This window comes from Callorhinchus milii, unplaced genomic scaffold (genome assembly GCF_018977255.1).
Source record: "Callorhinchus milii isolate IMCB2004 unplaced genomic scaffold, IMCB_Cmil_1.0 Scaffold5, whole genome shotgun sequence".
NCBI classification, from domain to species: Eukaryota; Metazoa; Chordata; class Chondrichthyes; order Chimaeriformes; family Callorhinchidae; genus Callorhinchus; species Callorhinchus milii.
In genome coordinates, this window is record NW_024704746.1 from 69,179,769 (window position 1) to 69,197,634 (window position 17,866).

General features: G+C 52.6%; 2 protein-coding genes across 2 annotated transcripts; one reads left to right on the forward strand and one right to left on the reverse strand.

The window, feature by feature from the left end:
- Positions 1-2,304: 2,304 nt before the first annotated feature.
- On the forward strand, positions 2,305-3,482 carry LOC103190011 (protein SCO2 homolog, mitochondrial). Its single transcript, XM_007910616.2, has one exon. It carries the CDS (start codon positions 2,333-2,335, stop codon positions 3,374-3,376), a length of 1,044 nt encoding a protein of 347 aa, XP_007908807.1. The 5' UTR covers positions 2,305-2,332; the 3' UTR covers positions 3,377-3,482.
- Positions 3,483-3,970: 488 nt separating this feature from the next.
- ncaph2 (non-SMC condensin II complex, subunit H2) lies at positions 3,971-17,693 on the reverse strand. The gene is made up of 21 exons (XM_042335231.1): positions 17,563-17,693; positions 16,548-16,669; positions 15,658-15,759; positions 15,433-15,488; positions 14,236-14,317; positions 13,352-13,423; positions 13,133-13,212; positions 12,865-13,019; positions 12,393-12,479; positions 12,041-12,123; positions 11,033-11,104; positions 10,543-10,609; positions 9,586-9,690; positions 8,879-8,932; positions 8,048-8,118; positions 7,730-7,847; positions 6,837-6,911; positions 6,602-6,657; positions 6,133-6,234; positions 4,849-4,998; positions 3,971-4,343 (listed from the first exon to the last, which is right to left on the reverse strand). Exons 2-21 carry the CDS (start codon positions 16,653-16,655, stop codon positions 4,203-4,205), a joined length of 1,836 nt encoding a protein of 611 aa, XP_042191165.1. The 5' UTR covers positions 16,656-16,669; positions 17,563-17,693; the 3' UTR covers positions 3,971-4,202.
- Between the last annotated feature and the right edge of the window lie 173 nt (positions 17,694-17,866).

Sequence of the window (17,866 nt, forward strand, 5' to 3'; positions counted from 1 at the left end):
AGTGGTGGGACTCGCACATAATGGAGCTGGGGCCGGGCTAATTATGCTGAAGTGCACTGAGCATTGAGGAGGCCGTGTTAGTCAGCGCAGCTCGGCTATGAATCACTCACGGCTCACAGCCCTGAGCTGCAGCGTGACTAAGACAAGTGGTTACCAAAGCAATCGAAATTCCTGCATCCAGATATTTTTAGACTGAACGAGGCATTCAAACATAACCTGAGCCGTTAATCAGCAGTTACTTACATTAAACCACAGCACTATGCCACTCGCTAAAACATTTTATATTAAACAGCAGGATGTCAAAGCAATGTGACAGTAAAAGGTTAAGTTTGTCATGGGGATGAGTGGGGAACTGTATCCATTGGGATCCTGTATAGTGGGAATAAACATAGGAAGGGGTTTAGACCATTGGAATCCTATAGTGGGATGGGGATCAAATGCAAGGATTATTATTATTATAATGAGGTGATAATGCAAGGATTATTATTGAGGAAGTAGCAGTTAGTCATTGCCATGTGTATCTGCTCCAGAACAAGAACAATGTCCGTAGCTCATGAACAACTGGGACTCAAACCAACTTCCCTGAAAGCAACAGGTGCTGTTGGCTCTCAATTAACCAGCAATGAACGGCCAACGGCACCAGCTTTGGCCTGCATTACTCTCTGATTTGTTTTTGCCCAGATGGGTGTCTGACACATGACAACCCACCACCGTGATCAGTCTGACACACATGGAAACCTGTCACCTGCTTAAGAGTCTCCAAACCTAACCGAGAATTCCCCATATCCGTCTACATCCCCAAGATAAAGTGCTGTGAGACGCCGTCCAGCATGGAGGGCACTATATAAATCCAAGTTGTTGTTGTTGAGATAGATTGTTGAAATGGAATGCGCTCTCTCTTGAGGGACACATCCTGTTTACCTAATTCCGGACAGCATTAGGCTCAGGTTGGTGAGAGCCAAGTCTTGGGGACTCCAGGGTGTGCACTGGGGTAACTGCTGGACTCTAACCAGCTAAAACCACACAGCTTGCCATGGAGAGTGCTGTCTGACACGCTTCCCCGCTGCCTGGGAAGCCCCGAGTGCGGGTTGGAGTAACTGCTGTGACTGAGATGTAATTTACAGGAAGGAATAATCACTGAGGAGCTCACACTGGGCTCAGGCCGACACCCCGCGATGGAGCCCTGTAGATTGGGTTTCCTGGAGTGGGTCCATCAGCTCACAATGGCAAACCAACAGCACACCTCGTCCACAGGGCACAGAGTCTGCGCCGCAGTACCTCACACCACAGACACCGGTGCAGGACAGACAAGCGGGGCCGGGGGGCAGTGGGCGGGGCCGGGGGCAGTGGGCGGGGCCGGGGGGTGTGGGCGGGGCCGGGGGCGTGGGCGGGCCGGGGGGCTGTGGGCGGGGCCGGGGGCAGTGGGCGGGGTCGGGGGGCAGTGGGCGGGGCGGGGGGCTGGGCGGGGCCGGGGGTGTGGGCGGGCCGGGGGGCAGTGGGCGGGGCCGGGGGCAGTGGGCGGGGCCGGGGCAGTGGGCGGGGCCGGGGGGCGTGGGCGGGGCCGGGGGGTGTGGGCGGGGCCGGGGGCAGTGGGCGGAGCCGGAGGGCTGTGGGCGGGGTCGGGGTGTGTGGGCGGGGCCGGGGCAGTGGGCGGGGCCGGAGGGGCCGTGGGCGGGGTCGGAGGGCTGTGGGCGGGGCTTCCATTGGCTGCGGCTCATGAATATCAATGAGATGTTAATATGACGCGTTTACATTCACATATTAGCGGCACCGGAAGCAGCAACTGATAGACACACACACAGCCCCACAGCCACACCCACAGCCACAGCCCCACACACATAGCCACAGCCCCACACACACATAGCCACAGCCCCACACACACATAGCCACAGCCCCACACACACAGCCCCACACACATAGCCACAGCCCCACACACACACAGCCCCACACACACAGCCACAGCCCCACACACACATAGCCACAGCCCCACACACATAGCCACAGCCCCACACACACAGCCACACACACACACACAGCCTGGGATAGAGAGAGAGAGACAGGCCTGGGGCGGGGGGGAAGGTTGTTGAAGCAGGGCCTCACTCAGGTGTGTGAGCTGCAGTGCTGTGTGTGTGTGAGTGTGAGAGCTGCTGTGTGTGAGTGTGAGCTGCTGTGTGTGTGAGTGTGAGCTGCTGTGTGTGAGTGTGAGCTGCTGTGTGTGTGAGAGCTGCTGTGTGTGTGTGAGAGCTGCTGTGTGTGTGTGTGAGCTGCTGTGTGTGAGTGTGAGCTGCTGTGTGTGTGTGAGTGTGAGCTGCTGTGTGTGAGTGTGAGGGCAATGATGGGGGTGAGGGGCTGTCGGCATGTGCTCCACACGCACTGTCCGGGGCTGTGGGGAAGGGCCACCGTTACACAGGCGCTGCTCTCTGCCCCGCAGTGGCCAACACAGGCCTCGGGCAGAGGGGCTGAAGGCCGCCCCACCCCCCACAGCAGCTCCCGGGACAGGAGGCTGTGCTCCCACAGCCGGGACACGGGAGGGGTCGGCACCGGCCCTCGGGATCCTCACCCCCCGACAGGCGGCGGCAGTCACAGGTGGCAATGCCGAGCTCGGCCTCCGCAGGGGAAGCGGACACCCGGGAGCCCCGGGGCCCCGGGTACCGGGAGGCTGGCACTGAGCAGACGGTATGGGACGAGAGTCCCTCCAGCGCACAGCGCCCCGCGGCGCCCCCACAGCCCTGAGAGCTCACAGCTCACACTGCGCACACGGGTCCTGGTGGCCTCGGGCCTGGGGGCCGCGGTCCTGGGATGGTTCCTGTACCTCCGTTGGGAGAAGAGGAGACAGTGTGAACGGCAGCGGCTGCAGAACGTGGTGTTGGGTCGCGGAGATTTCCAGCTGCTCGACCACACGGGGAGACCGAGGAGCACCAGTGACCTGCGGGGCCAGTGGGCGCTGCTGTACTTCGGGTTCACTCACTGCCCCGACATCTGTCCCGATGAGCTGCTCAAGATGACCAGTGTGGTGGAGATGTTGGACAGGATCCCAGCGCTGCCTCGGGTGCAGCCCGTGTTCATCACTGTGGATCCTGAGCGGGACGGGGTGGAGGCCATGGCCAAGTATGTCAAGGATTTCCACCCTCGGCTGCTGGGGCTGACGGGCTCGGCCGAGCAGATCAGGGCGGTGGGTCAGGCCTATAGGGTGTATTACAGTGTGGGGCCCAGAGACCAAGACAATGACTACATTGTGGACCACACCGTCATCATGTACCTCCTGAACCCGGACGGGATCTTTGTGGATCATTACAACAGGAGCAGAAGCGACCACGAGATGGCACAGAGTATCCAGAGCCACATGAAGAGCTCCGTCAGGCTGTCCAGCCAGTGAGCAGGTGAGGCCCGGGAGCCACACGAGGGGAATCGGGGGCCGCCCTGTTTGTCTGTGCATTTTACAGTGAAGGCGGTTTCCCTCTCTGTCCCGGTGTCCTGGTCAACAATCCCCCAACTCTCACTGCTCACTCACTCCATGGCCATTGTGGGATGTTGCTGGTTGTGTATCCTGTGAACAAGTCGAGTTTCTCATGACGACAATGATAAGGCACTGTATCAAATGTAAGAATTATAGAATTATTATTAAATTGTGTGAAACGCTTTGAAACATTCTTCCGATGTGAAAGAAGATGTATCAAATACAAGGATTATGTTAATATAAATGGATTCAGTTCAGAGATCACACATCAGTTCAGGCTGCAGTGAGTATTGTTCCATCTCCCTCCCCTCCAACCTCAGCCATGATCCACCTGCAGTGATCACAGGGGAAAGTGAGGAGGGTGGGGGGTGGGGGAAGGAAGAGTGAGTGAGGGAGAGAGGGAGGGGAGAGTGAGGAGTGAGGGAGGAAAGGGGAAGGAAGGGAGAGCCAAGGGAGTGAGGGAGGAAGGGAGAAGGGCTTCCTCTTCACTTAGACACAATACAGAGTGAGCTTTTACACTTTACTATGATTTTAATTTACAAAATAGAAAAGTTCCATATAGTTTGTGTTTTGCCAAGAGGATGAAAATGGCTTTAAAATGATAAGTCAGGATAGAATAAAGGTTCCTGAGGTTTAAGCAAAATATAAGGGGGGGAAAGAGAGAGTGTGAGGGTGTGTGGGGGGTAGAGGGTGTGTGGTGGTAGAGGGGGAGGCTGGGATGAGGTGGGTGGGGGCCAGGCGGCGCTCAGTTGTTGGAGACGGTCGTGGCTCTGTAGGTATTGAAGCGATCGTGTGCCCTCTGTTTGCTCAGCAGTGTGAGCGTCATGGTGTCCACAGCCTGATACAGTCCGTCCTCCTGCCAGATGTCCACTGTGTAGTCATTGGCCTGGGAACAATGAGCAGTTACAGACAATGTTCATCACAGCAAAGAGCAGCCCATTCTCCCTGGGGAGCTGACAGTGAATATACAGTACACTCAGCACAGAACGATGGGGGTGAGAGAGAGAGCAGGGAATGGGGTTAGAGTAGAGAGCTCCAGTGGGGGAGCGAACCCCAGCACAGACACCATGGGGAGAGAGAGAGAGCAGGGAATGGGGTTAGAGTAGAGAGCTCCAGTGGGGAGCGAACCCCAGCACAGACACCATGGGGAGAGAGAGAGAGCAGGGAATGGGGTGCGAGTAGAGAGCTCCAGTGGGGAGCGAGCCCCAGCACAGACACCATGGGGAGAGAGAGAGCAGGGAATGGGGTGAGAGTAGAGAGCTCCAGTGGGGGAGCGAACCCCAGCACAGACACCATGGGGAGAGAGAGAGAGAGCAGGGAATGGGGTTAGAGTAGAGAGCTCCAGTGGGGAGCGAGCCCCAGCAGAGATGGTGTCACAAGACCTCACTCACCAGCTGTAGGGAGGCCAACATGTAACGGCAAACCTCAAACGCTTCCTTTCCAGCCACAATGTTTCCGAACCATTTTCTCTGACCAACACTATCAAACTCGGCCATAATTCTGTCCCCGTAATCGTGGATGTCAAAACCGCCTCTCTGCTCCTGTGGTGAGGGAGAGCAAGGTTTCCACATGTCGCTGTGTGTTTGACACTGCTCTATGTACAGTCAGTCACGAACTCCAGCCCACACTTCAATATTGTTACTTCTCAACTGCTCATCCGGCTTCCTGCTGAGCAACACTAGTCATCCAACCTCAACAGTCACCATGACAAGTCATTGGAAAGCCTCCCTTCCCACCTCTCCTCCATCACATCCGCTCTCTCTCACCCCATCACATCCTCCCTCACTCTCATCCATTGAGGTCCCCTCTCTTAGCTCCAGCGTAAAAAAAACATTTAGCTCAACTCCATCTACTGTCTGGTACTGAGCATTAACCCCGTATGAGATGGTGATTCAAGGCACAAGAAAAATAACAGCACAATATGACCCAGCTCAACACATGGAATACAAGGTGCTGTAAATGATAGAGGAAAAAGATGTTATGGTATGTTTAATTGTATATCGTAGCTTGTGCCCTGGCCTATTGCTGTGTAGACGCCTTTAAGCAGACATAAGTAAGTAGGTTAGACATGTTATTATAGAATCCCGTTATCTGAAGGCCACAGTGTAAGGAACGGCGGGTGATAACATAGAAATGGCCTTCCAGCAAAACTGCAAGATTAGTACAGTTGAAACAAGCTGAAGCAAGAAGTGTGGGAACGCATGCAGCAAACCGGATTGGTCTGTAAGGAAAAACACCCCTTCTGTGTATTTTGTGTACTCCTGTATAAAACTTAATGGTACCGAAGAAGAGGATCTTTTGTCTGACAGGGAGACATTAGATCCTATTTGTATACGGGAACAATTGTGTGCTCCTGTATACAAGTAGAAATAAAAACCCATTCTTTGTTTCTTAAGTTTACTTGTATCAGATTTTTTCTCTCCAGATACAGACACATAATTTGCAGATCTAACACAAGTGTCATCACATAGGAAATGGCAGCTACCTTCTCGCCCTCCCCGCACACTCTCACACCCACTCTCACATACTCACACCCTCTCACAACTCACATCCACTCTCTCTCACATTCACCCACACTCACTTTCACACTCAAAGTGACTCACGCACACACTCACACAAACACTCTCACACACTCTCACACGATGAACCATTATTTGGATTACTGCCCCGTTTACCTGCTGCTGCATTCTGGGTACTATCTTCTCCTCCCAGTCGCGGACCCTAAGTGAGAGTGCGGTCTCCTGGGCGTATTGCTGGGAGTTGGCAATAAACAGCTCCTGCAACACAGAGGGTCACAGCTGAACACAGCACAGGAGGAGTGGTGGAACCCATGGAGCCTCCCCTGGTTTAGTAGATCATGAGATCTTTCAATCCCATTTCCCCAAATCCCCTTAACACTCAACTGTCCATCTCCCCTTCAAACATCCCAATCTTTACAGCCTTTACTGCCTTCTGGGCTGTGTGTTTCACACTCTGTTAGCTTCTGCGTGAGGAGACGTTTCCTGATCTCACTTATAACCGTTTTGGTTCTATGTTGAAAATCACGTCCTATTGTTTTGGATCTTCCAACAATCTACTATCATAGTGTGTTAGTGCTGCCCTCGCTCAGCCTCGCTATCTGCAATCACACTTGTGAAGACGTACCACATTCCTCCTAACCAGGTCCTCATAGCTGACACTCACAGCTTCTCCCACAGCGTCTGAAATCAGATAAGTACCAGTGTGATCAAAACACTTCCTACATTCCACTGGGGGAAACACCCCCACACACAGATACACAGTCTCACACACACAGACAGACACACAGTGACACACACAGTCGCACTCGGTCACATACGAACAGTGACATACACACGCGTACTCGCACACATATGCACACCTATAGCGGGGAAGCAGGGAGCATCGATCTCTGCACCTGGTTCTTGTTCCAAATCATCCAGGTCGTAATCTTCATCTAACAATTGAAGAAAAATAAAGCAGATGAGCAGGTCACACCTCCCCCTCCCTGTACCTGCTGTCCTGTTTGATCCTTAACTATCCTTTCTCCCCATATCTGTGCCATGACCCGCTCTGCCTTCCCCCAACTCCGCAACATTGCACGACTCCGCCACTGCCTTACCCCTCCAGCCACCGAAACCCTCATACATGCATTCGTCACCTCAAGGCTCGACTACGTAAACTCCCTTCTTGTCAGCCTCTGCAGATCACCCAGAGCTCTGCAGCTCGTGCCCTCTCCCGCATCAGGTTCTGTGACCCCATCACCTCCATCCTCGCCCGGCTCCACATCCCTCAGAGGATGGAGTTCAAAATCCTTGTCCTCACTTTCAAGGCCCTCCATGGCCTTGCTCCCTCCAACCTGCTGACTCCCTATCAACCTGTCCATTCCCTCCGCTCAGCAGGCCTGCTCCATGTCTCCCGCCCGACCTGCCCTCCCACCGGAGGCTGGGCTTTCAGCCTCTCTGCCCCCACCCTTTGGAACTCCATCCCACAATCCCTTCGCCTCGCTCCTTCAAGGCACAACTCAAAACTCCTTTTCGACTATGTCTTCAGCCACCTTCTTACCTCTCTGCCCTCCCTCATCCCAATCTTGCTCCCTTCCACCCACACTCGGGTCCTGATCCCCGACTGTCCAGCGCCTTGGGACGTCCTCCCGACGTGAAGGCACTTTACATATGTAGTGTTGTTGTTGTCCTACTCTTTACTGCTGACAAACACTGCTCTCGTCTACACACAGGACAGTACAAGTCAGACAGACGCCTGGGGAACGATTACCTGCTGGCCTGTCCTGATCTACATCGTCATCATCTCGCTGCTGCTCATGGTGTATCGCTTCCTCAGCATTCTCTTGGTTATTCTCCAGCTCGTCAATCACCCACCCACACAGCACAGACTACAGAGGAACAATCACAAACACACACTGGCATTTTATCAGAAACCTTCTGAAAATTCCCCCCCACCAACCCCCGGGTTACCTCACTTATTTCATCAAAGAACTTGATTAGAGTTGTTAAACAAGCCCTGCCTGTAACCACACTGGCGTAGATTGTACAGGCACCACACTGGGAAGGGAGGGAGTGAGTCACTATTTACCATTCGTTTGCGGAAGATTCTCTGAGCTGCTGCTCTCTCCTTCATGTGTTTCCAGTGCAGAACCTCCAGATCTGTGAGGGTAAAGTACAGTATGAACCAACCCTGACACCCGAGACCCCCTACCCCAAACCCTGAACCCCGATATCTTGGAGGATGAAGAAACCTGGAGTGCACACACATTTATACACCAGCGTCCGGAATTCACCCTGATGGGTTTACAGAGAGCTTCAGAGAGGGTTATGGAGAGGTAAGCAGCTGCTGCTCAAGCTCCACACCTCCACCTGGTGGAGCCATGGCTCAGTGTGAGGGGACGTGTGTCTGAGCTGCGGCAGAAAGATGGTGACAATGCTATCATGCGTTTGATGCTGAGCTGTACTCCCTACCGGGAGCTCATAGGGAGATCCTGGTACCTACCGTCCACCTAGTGATAGCTCAAACCTGCGCTTGTCGCATATCAAATGAGCAACTAGTGGCTATGGTTTTGCCTCGTCCGAGAATCTAATCTCGCTTACTGAGCGCTACTGAGCACTGCAGTGAACAGGAAGTGGGGAGGTGTATACAGGTGATCTCAGGGCTCAGCTGGCAATGGAATCGAGTTCACCCTCTGTAGTGGTCTCTCTACCGGATCCTGAGCCAGGCAGGTCCACAGCACTACTGATGTCAGTACAGCCCAGCCAGGATCATTGGTCAGCAGACCCCCCATTGGAGACTCAGTTCCCATCAACACTGCAGCCAAAGGGTGTGGGCGGAGGAGAAAGGCAGGGAGGGAGGCGAGAAGGTCAGACGAGGGGTTGCTAATACAGTGACCGACACGTGCTGTGGGTTTCTTACCTGCATGGCTGAGACCTGTTCTCTTCAGCTTCACAAAATCGGCTCCACCATAATCTGTGAGACAGGAGGTTAGTCAATGGTGGGAGGAGCAGGAGCCATAATAATAATAATAATCCTTGCATTTGATACAGTGCTTTTCACATCTTCTGGACGTCCCAAAGCGCTTCACAGAATATACTGTAAAGTGAACTGACTGTATATTTGTGGGCAAACGCGGCAGCCAATTGCGCACAGCAATGTCCCACAAACAGTCGTAGATTGAAAATGACCAATTTATTATTGTTTTGGTTTTGGAGGATTATTATTAGGCTCTGTGTGGAGTAAGGAAACTTGCCCAAGGTTTCGCCCTCTGCCTGGAATTGAACTCAGGTCTCTCACTTGCAAAACAAATGCTCTAACCACTGAGCTACAGGACTCCATGTAGCGTTCACACCAGATCCAGCATCCTCCACAACAGAGCAGAGTCTCACACACCACCCCCAACTTCCCCCCCACTACCCCATCTCTCCCCAACTGCCCCCCCACCATACCATCTCCCCCCACACCTCTCCCCCACCCCATCTCCCACCGCCCCCAGCTCAGGTCTGAATGACTGCCCAGCGCCTTGGGACGCTCCCTACATGAAAGCCGCTTTACAAATGTAATGTTGTTGTTACAAATTGATTTTGTGCTGTAAATGTGAGTCGTTATTGTCAGCAGGTACTCACGGGCCCGGGAGAACCACTTGCCAAACTCCAGCAATGTCACTGAACATTTCCGCTTCCGCTTGTTTCCCGTGTGAGGGACACGAGCAGGGATCACATAGTGCTTACCTGAGAGAGAGGGACAGCATCATTGTGTGCATGAGAGGGACACACACACAGCATCAGTGTGGAAGAGAGACACACACAAAGTGTCAGTGTACGAGTGTGTAAGAGTGAGACGACAGGCACAAACACAAAGAAAACGCAAAATACTGCAGATGCTGGAAATCTGAAACAAAAACAGAGAGAGCTGGGAAAGCTCAGCAGGTCAGGCAGCATCTATGGAGAGAGGAAAGTGAGTCAACGTTTCGGGTCCACAACCCTTCATCAGAACTGGGGCATGTTGGGAGGGAGAGGCTTTTAAGGGCTAACAGAGATGGGGGAGCCAGGGTAAAGAAGACAAAGGAGAAAATGGGGTAGAGGACAAGGGATGATGGGTTAGAGGTGTTAAATATGCAGAACAAAGTGAAGGATTGCAACAAAGCAGGGGAATAAAATCTTCTCCCTGGTCGGCCTATTTTGCTGCAATTCCCCCCACTTGGTTTTGCATCATTAACATCTCTTTAACCCATTATCCCTTGTCCTCTACACCATTTTCTCCTTCGTCGTCCTTGCCCCCCACTATCTGTTAGCCCTTAAAAGTCTCTCCCTCCCAACCTGCTGCAGTTCTGACGAAGGGTCGTGGATCCGAAACATTGACTCATTTTCCTTTCTCCATAGATGCTGCCTGACCGCTGTTCCCAGCGACTTCTGTTTTTGTTACACACATAAAGGGTCAGTGTGCAGGCGAGAGAGAGAGAATCAGTGCGAGTGAGTGTCAATGTCTGTATCTTTCCTGTTACTGTCGCAGCCTGTCAGCGCCCAAGGCATTGGGTACAGTGTGTATGTCCCTGACCGACAGCTCCTGCAAACCCGCAGTACCTTTCCTCAACACTTTGTTCTCAGTGGCTTCAAAAGGATCCAGACTTCTCCAGGGATCCAGCACTTCCTGAGCAAAGACATCCGACCATGAGCTCAAAATAGTGATCCAGCACAGCGCCCATTCCTCCCCCCACACCCACCACTCCCCTCCCCACCACACACACACCCACCTCTCCCCACCACACACACACACCCACCCACCCCTCGCCACCACACACCTACCCCTCCTCACCACCACACACACACCCACCCCACACATACCCACCCCTCCCCACCACACACACCCTTCCCCACCCACCCAAGCAACCCCTCCCCACCACACAAACACCCCTCCCCACCCACCCCCACACACACCCACCCCTCCCCACCCCCTCCGCCACACATACATACACACCCACCAAACACAATCACACCCATTCCACACATATCACCCCCCACCCTCTGACACCCCCCCTCCACTCATGCACCCTGATCTCTGACCTGCTGTTACCTTTTCCTGTCTGAGGCCGGATCCTGGTGCCGTCTCTCGCAGAGTATACCCACGTTGCTCGCTCTGGGCAGCCTGTAGGTACACACCTCACTGTACACAACATCGCCTGGCTCCGCCACTGTCTCATTCTGAAGGCTGCTGAAACCCTCATACAAGCCCTCGAGGCTCGACTATACAAACTCCCTGCTTGTCGGCCTCCCCAACTCCTCCGTCCACAGACTACAGATCATCCAGAACTCTGTAGCCCGTGTCCTATCCCGCACTAGGCTCCGTGACCTCATCATCCCCATCCTCGCCCGACTCCACTGTCTCCCCATCACACAGAGGAAACAGTTCAAGATCCTGGTCTTCACCTTCAAAGCCCTCCATGGTCATGCTCCCCCCCTCCATCTCTGACCCCCTAACCCCCTACCACCCTCGCTCCCTCCACTCAGCGGTCTCCAGCCTGCTTCACGTCCCCCACCACCCTCACCCTACTATTGGCGGGCGGGCCTTCTGCTACTCTGCCCCCACTATCTGGAACTCCATCCCGCAGTCCCTCTGCCTCGCCCTCCTCTCAGTCCCTCCCCCCCACCCTCCTCTTCGACCATGCTTTAGATCTCCCTGCTTGATCCCCTGTCCTCCACCCTCCCCAAATGTAATTTTGTTGTTGTATACATCTCACTGTACATATCTCAAACTCACACTGTAAACACGTCACTGTACACACGTCACTGAGCTTACACTGTGAGTGTGTGTCAGTGTCACTGAGACCCAGTGTCACACACTGGGTCTCAGTCAGTTTGAGCGTGTATGTCACACACACACACACACACACACACTCAGCACTAAGGGACTGTGGCAATGTGACATACACAGAGGACTGTAGCAGTGACACACACACACACACAGAGGACTGTAGCAGTCACACACACACAGAGGACTGTAGCAGTCACACACACACACACACATACAGAGGACTGTAGCAGTGTGTGACAGATGCCCAGGGACCACATATGCTCACATTACCTTGTGAGACATGACCCTCTCTGGAGACTGCTCCGCCTCCTCTCCCTCAGCCAGTGGCAGGAACCCAGCCCCTCCCTCAGGACCTGGAGACACAAATGCTGGTGAGTGCGGCCGAGCCACAGACCCCCACATCCCAGCACCTCCACAGCACCGCCACCCACCCCCAGCAACTGTCATCCCATCACTCTCTCCCTGGACTCCCACCATCTCCTTACCTCCTGCATTCCCATTGCCCCCTCCCCCCACACTTCAGGTACCCACTGCGCTCAGAATCCTGGTGCCATCACCCTCCCTCATGCCCTGCCTTGCCCAGCACCACCGTCCATCTGGATCTCGAGATACAGGTACTTACTGCCTTGGTTGGACAGGTCGAGCGGTGGGATGGCCACCTCGCAGCCTCTGGTCTCCATATGTACCTCCTGAGGATAGTCTCCCTGTACTGCACACAGAGGGACACTGGTGAGGATGGGGTTACAGTAGAGAACTCCAGTGGGGGAGCGAGCACCAGGCCAGACTCGATGGGGAGAGAGAGCAGGGAATGGGGTTAGAGTAGAGAGCTCCAGTGGGGGAGCGAGCCCCAGCACAGACACGATGGGGAGAGAGAGCAGGGAATGGGGTTAGAGTGGAGAGCTCCAGTGAGGGAGCGAACCCCAGCACAGACACGATGGGGAGAGAGAGAGCAGGGAATGGGGTAAGAATAGAGAGCTCCAGTGGGGGAGTGAGCCCCAGCACATACATGTTCTAAGGCCCACACCCCAGGAATTGAGGCCAGTTAACCCCTGGGGCACACAGTGTCAGGTCCCACACTGAGAACAGACACTCACCGGCTGTGGCAAGGTGCGTGTTCTCTAACGCTCTGCTGTGTAGATAGGACATTGGGGAAAGGCCAGTCAGCTCCAGTAGGAAAGCTCCTGTAGTGTGTGGTGTGCACGTGTTCATCCTGAAATCCTTCCTGCTGGCGAGCACCTCACCTCGATGGCTATAGAAATATACACAGCTCTTACACTCCAGCCCCCACCCTGCATGCAGTCCCCTGCCCCCCTGCAGCCCCGCACGCAGCCCCTGTGTGGTGCAGCTGCTGTGATCACAGACCTGAGCAGTGGATTGTTCTTCTTCTCCACATCGTTCGGGGGAACCAGGGCCATTGGTGTCAGAGGAATAACATTAACCATCTGTCGGGGAAACACGGCTGTGAGCAGCTCAGAGCAGACCTGAGAGGGATGAGAGGACACGGAGCCATGCGGGGGGTGGGGGACACACTCTCCTTCTCAGCCCAGGCTCAGGGCTGGGATTAAAGTGGAGGCGACTTACATTGGGAGTGTGATCAGTCCTCAGGTCAATGGTGTTCCTTGTTGGGAGCTGAATGTCGTCCAGAGACAAGAACTGCAACACAAAGAGGAATGTGGCAGCGAGGTTAGACCAGTGTGAGCAGTGTGTGAGTGTTTCACAAGGTGTGAGCAGTTCCAGTGTGAGCATTTCACAGTGTGAGCAGTACCCAGAGCAGTGGGACATCACAGTAAACACCAATACCACACAGCACTACCCAGTAGAGCAAAGCTACAGCTCTGTCAGTCTAGCTCATGTGACCTGACATTCCATCTAATCTCAATCTATGAGGCCATTTTGTCTTATAAACTGGTAACATTTAATTTATAAAATCTTATTTTTGCCCACAAAATATGCAGGCAACTCACTTTATACCCTGTGAAACTCTTTGGGATGTTTTGAAGACACGTGCTATATCAAATGCAAGGATTATTATTATTATTACTACTAAAAAATTGTGAAAAATTCTTAAAATTCTGTTTCCATGTTCGAAAAACAGTTTGTAAAGTCAGAGTTACCAAACTTGCATTAACTGAAAATCCGGGATGAAATGTGACGAGATGGAAGCCTGGACTGGGAGCTGGTTAGCAAAGGTCTGATGGGATCCCTCACAGCAGAAACTGTCCCACGAACATCCCCACTTATCCTCTTCTTTTTTGTCGTCCTTGTCTTGCCTCCCCCTCTCAACTTGTCCTTAAAAGCCTCTCCCTCCCAACATGCCCCAGTTCTGACGAAGTGTTGTGGACCCAAAACGTTGATTCACTTTCCTTTCTCCACAGATGCTGCCTGACCTGCTGAGTTTCCCCAACTGGCTCTGTTTTTGTTTCAGATTTCCAGCATCTGCAGAATTTTGTGTTTTGCCCACTTACCCCTCCCTCTCTATTGGCATCGGCTACTGACACGTCGGTGTCCAGACCTTCGGCTCCGATGGACGCCGGCTGCTGGCGGCGCCTGAGAAACACAACCAAAGGATTGTCAGTGCCTTGGGACGTCCACCCGACGTGAAAAGCACTGTACAAATGTAGTTTTGGTGTTGTTGTAACAGCAGCTCCTCGTGTAGAAAACTCAAAACAGTGAACCCAAACCCTCCCCCCTCCCACAACCTGCCCACAACTCACACACTCATACCCTCCCCCCTCCCACAACCACTCCCACACACCCTCACTGCCTCCCACACCCTCTCCCAACCACTCACACACACCCTCCACCCACCACACACACACACCCTAACCCCCTCCCACAACCTCCCCACCACTCACACTCATAACCTCCCCCCTCCCACAAGCACTCACACACACCCTCCCTACCTCCCACACCCCCTCCTCCCCTCCCACAACCTCCCCCCTACAACATAAAACACAGGACTCCTCGGGTAGAACGCTCACTGCATCAAAATCTCTCCAAACACTTCACAGTGAATTGCTGTCAAGTTAGTGACTAAACCTGTAGGTAAATGTGACAGTTGATTTACACAGCAGTGTCCCACACACAACCATTTAGCGATTAACCAATTTACCCGAACAGGCAAACGGTACCTCATAACAACGCACCTGAAGGACTACAACAACTCTAATTATATAGTGCCCTCCACGCAGGGTTGCATCTCAGAGTGACTACACCTCCAACAGTGCAGTTCTCACCAGTACTGCATTGAAATGGCAGCCTGGACCGTGAGCTCAAAGTCTTGACATAGGCCTTGAACTCACAACCTACCCGCTACCCCGGGAGAAGCATGCAATATAAATACAAGTTGTTGTTGCTACCAGCTGAGCCAAGCTGACTACAGGTCTAAAGGACAGAGATAATAATACAGAGACAATGAGGACAAGAACTATCAAACAGACAAGACCATGGGACGACAATGTTGTCTTGTATCCTATTCCCTTTTCAGAGTTCATACTGAATATCACAGCGTGGACTGGTTCCACAGTAGATTATCATAATAATAAACTAGGATTATGATCATCTGATAGTTCCCATCAAACCAACAACAACACCCCCGTTACTATTGTGTGTTTGAGCTCAGCCACAGGCTGGAGGAACATGTGAGCAAAATGGTTCTTTACTTCTTATTGGAGATGAAATCCAGCGCCTGATACACCAGCGAATACAGGTACTCCACCTGTGAAGAGAAAAAAAGACCTCACAATCTCATGGGTACTATAGCGCTCCAGGACGCTACCCCGCGTGAAGGGCGCTATATAAATGTAAGTTGTTGTTGCTACAAACACACTGAGCAACAGTATCTAACACACACAGGCACACACTTTGAATATCAGTAACCCACACACCTTCTTACTGTAGATACAGGCCGATCCCTGAATCAGCAATGCAGCTTCTGCAAAGTTCATCGTTGTTTTACCATCATCAAAAGAAATGCAAATCTGATCCAACTGCAAAACACAGATTGTAACACAATCAGTAACCTCTCTCCATCAAACGCCCCCCCCCCCAACCCACACACACCTTCCTTCGCCCCCCCCCACACACCCTCCTTCGCCCCCCCCACACACCCTCCTTCGCCACCCCCCACACACACTCTCCTTCGCCACCCCCCCCCCACACCCTTCTTCGCCCCCCCCACACACACCCTCCTTCGCCCCCCCACATACACACCCTCCTTCGCCCCCCCCTACACACACACCCTCCTTTGCCCCCCAACCCCCCAACACACACACACTCCCCCTCCTCCTTCACCCCCCCCACACACACCCACTCCCTCCTCCCCCGCACGCACCCCCTCCACCACCATCCCCTCCTTCCCCCCCCATACACACCTCACCCCCACCAAGACAGAAGCCTGCTGTTTATGTAAGAGAGGAACTCTCACAACAAGAACTTGCTTTTATGTAGCGCCTTCATGTAGGAAAAAGGAGAGCTGTGATGAGAGGCTGGGGGGGACTGGGTTATGCAGCTTGGAGCAGGTGAGGTTATTGTTTGATTTGATTGAGATGTGTAAAACAATGAGAGGAATTGACAGGTTAATTGACAATTAATTCACTTACAGTAAAATCCTATGAAGGGCTTTGAGACACAACCTTACATGAAACGCACTACATAAATGCAAGTTGTTGTTATTGTGATAAGTCGTATATAAAGTGCAAAAATTATTGTTAACTTCAGACAACACTTCACACAGTAACTTCTCAAAAGTCAAGTCTGAAATTACTTAGAGCTTCACCTCTTCCAGATACTCCCCCAACTGAGCTGCCACATCGATCTCCCAGTTCTTGGTCAGCTCTCGGATTGGTTGCAGAAGGTGTGTGAATCGGGACTCAATGTCCTCCATCTTGCACTCAGATTCTGGAAAGAGAAGCAGTTCCTGGAGTCGACTTACTGTGGATTTACATAGCAGTGCAGGACCATTATTGTACAGTACTAATATACACACACACTTGCGCTTAGCTAGCCATTTTAGAAGACAGCACTATTTACCTGTTACTCTCTCTCTCTCCTGTGTGGACACTGTGTATATTAGTGTATAATTACCTGTTACTCTCTCTCTCCTGTGTGGACACTGTATATATTAGTGGATATTTACCTGTTACTCTCCCTCTCTCCTGTGTGGACACTGTATATTAGTGCATATTTAATAATAATAATCCTTGCATTTGATATAGCGCTTTTCACGTCGGGAGGACGTCCCAAAGCGCTTCACAGAACACACTGTAGAGTGAATTGACTGTATATTTGTGGGCGAACGCGGCAGCCAATTGCGCACAGCAATGTCCCACAAACAGTCGTAGATAGAAAATGACCAATTTATTATTGTTTTTGGTTTTGGAGGGATTATTATTAGGCTCTGTGTGGAGTAAGGAAACTTGCCCAAGGTTTCGCCCTCTGCCTGGAATTGAACTCAGGTCTCTCGCTTGCAAAGTGAGTGCTCTAACCACTGAGCTACAGGACTCCACGATATTTACCTGTTACTCTCTCTCTCTCTCCTGTGTGGACACTGTGTATATTAGTGTATATATTTACCTGTTACTCTCTCTCTCTCCTGTGTGGACACTGTGTATATTAGTGTATAATTACCTGTTACTCTCTCTCTCCTGTGTGGACACTGTATATATTAGTGGATATTTACCTGTTACTCTCTCTCTCTCCTGTGTGGACACTGTGTATATTAGTGTATATATTTACCTGTTACTCTCTCTCTCTCCTGTGTGGACACTGTGTATATTAGTGTATATATTTACCTGTTACTCTCTGTCTCCGGTATTGACAGTTTGTAGATGTTACACTGTTGTCGCCGCCGCCATTTTATGTTTCCCGCGCACTGTTGGCCCTCACTGCGCACGCGCGGCACTCTCCAGCTTTGGCGCCAGAGCGGCTCCGGGTCACGTGCCGCGCGGTCTGGTTTGTGGCGTCTGAGGGTTCAGAGACCTGTCCCCCCCCCGCGGGAGTGGTACAGTCCTACTGCGGGCGGGGGGGGCCGGCGGCACATTCCATTACTGGGGCCCGGGGGGGGGGAGTTTATATAATAGAGCACAGCACCGTTGC